Source organism: Dipteris shenzhenensis, chromosome 21 (genome assembly GCF_047967505.1).
Source record: "Dipteris shenzhenensis isolate YYH24624 ecotype China chromosome 21, Dip_SZ_1.0, whole genome shotgun sequence".
Classification (NCBI taxonomy): domain Eukaryota; kingdom Viridiplantae; phylum Streptophyta; class Polypodiopsida; order Gleicheniales; family Dipteridaceae; genus Dipteris; species Dipteris shenzhenensis.
Window position 1 is genome coordinate 29,783,426 of NC_141616.1, and position 1,364 is coordinate 29,784,789.

Below are 1,364 nucleotides of genomic sequence, written 5' to 3' on the forward strand. Positions count from 1 at the left end.
TTTCCATGTGTTTTTTTTGTGCATGCGCCAGCCAGCGCACAGGTTCTAGCACCACTATTCGTATGCAGATAGAGATGCTGAGAGCTGAGATGAGGGCATTGCAGGATGCTAGGGCACCCCCTCACTTGGTTGCGAGTCTAGATTCAGTTATTGAGGCTCTGGGTCGATTGGACACAGTTGAGGACATTGTGGATAGCTTTCAAGCACAGGCTGAGGCGGAGATCACTGGTGGTGGCTTGGATTGGAGAGCCATTCGACAGTTGTTTGAGCGTGAGTCACATCACAGGCAGGCCTTAGAGAATATGTTTTGGGATGGTCACACTGAGGCGATGCGACCACGATCAGGGCTCCCCTTGCATATTTTACGTTGTAGGCACCCCATCATAGCAGCACACATTTATCCGAGATATCTCATTGCAAATGGTGGTCGATTGCCTCACAACCGTCAGATAGCCAGGTCATTTGCCATGCAGCTATACACTGAGTTTGTGCTTGGTCATCGGGTAGACTACCTTAGTACCCGTCCAGGATCAGGAGCAGGACATGGTAGGATGGGGTGTCAGGAGCATCAGATTGCAGGTGTTCGGCGTCAACGCGAGGCACCAAAGTTGCACACCGTCCCTACACCGGCATTGCGAGTGGTGGGAGGACAGATTAAGGGGGATGTTCATTCAGTGGCATCATCCTTGCAGCACATGGTCTCTGCCCTATCGAGATCTATTGCGATTCCACCTCCCCCACCTCGATCATCGATGGAGCCTCCCACATCTACACCACCTCCCACATCTACACCGCCTCAGCACGAGTTGGAGGCTCGAGATGCATGGATTGCAGAGTTGGAGGCATTGTTGGCCGAGTCTAGGGACGAGGTTAGTTATTTTGATTATGTTAGTTTATTTTTTTGTAGCATGTTTTGAACTGAAGTTTTTTGGTTAATTCTCACCATGTACGCGACATGTTTGCATTTCTCGCGTACGACTGTTGCAGACAGATTTGGAGGAGCAGAGGATTCGGACATGCATAGCATACCATCGTGCGGAGCACTATATTTTGCAGTTGAGGCATATTAGTCGTGATCCATCTCGCCATAGGATCGACCCCAGCGTGGCCCTATACCCCGCTCCTCCTGTAGATGTGCCGACTAGGACACCCATAGACACAGCAGTCATAGCCAGGCTTCCTACTGCCACTTGCGTCCTTTGCCACGAGGAGTTTGACACCGTAGGGTGGTTTGGTGGACTAGGGTGCGGCCACATCGCACATCTCCATTGCATGACCCGCCACATGGTGGCACGATCAGTGTGCCAGGCTGTATGCTTTGCTGACATTGATGTGGCCACATACAGAGGACTAGGCATGGATGA

At 51.5% G+C, this 1,364-nt stretch overlaps 1 protein-coding gene across 1 annotated transcript; it reads left to right on the forward strand.

Moving 5' to 3' along the window:
• Positions 1-329: 329 nt before the first annotated feature.
• LOC147888729 (uncharacterized) lies at positions 330-1,024 on the forward strand. Its single transcript, XM_087392301.1, has 2 exons — positions 330-856; positions 925-1,024. The coding sequence occupies exons 1-2, from the start codon at positions 330-332 to the stop codon at positions 1,022-1,024; spliced, it is 627 nt and encodes a 208-aa protein (XP_087248427.1).
• Positions 1,025-1,364: the final 340 nt, after the last annotated feature.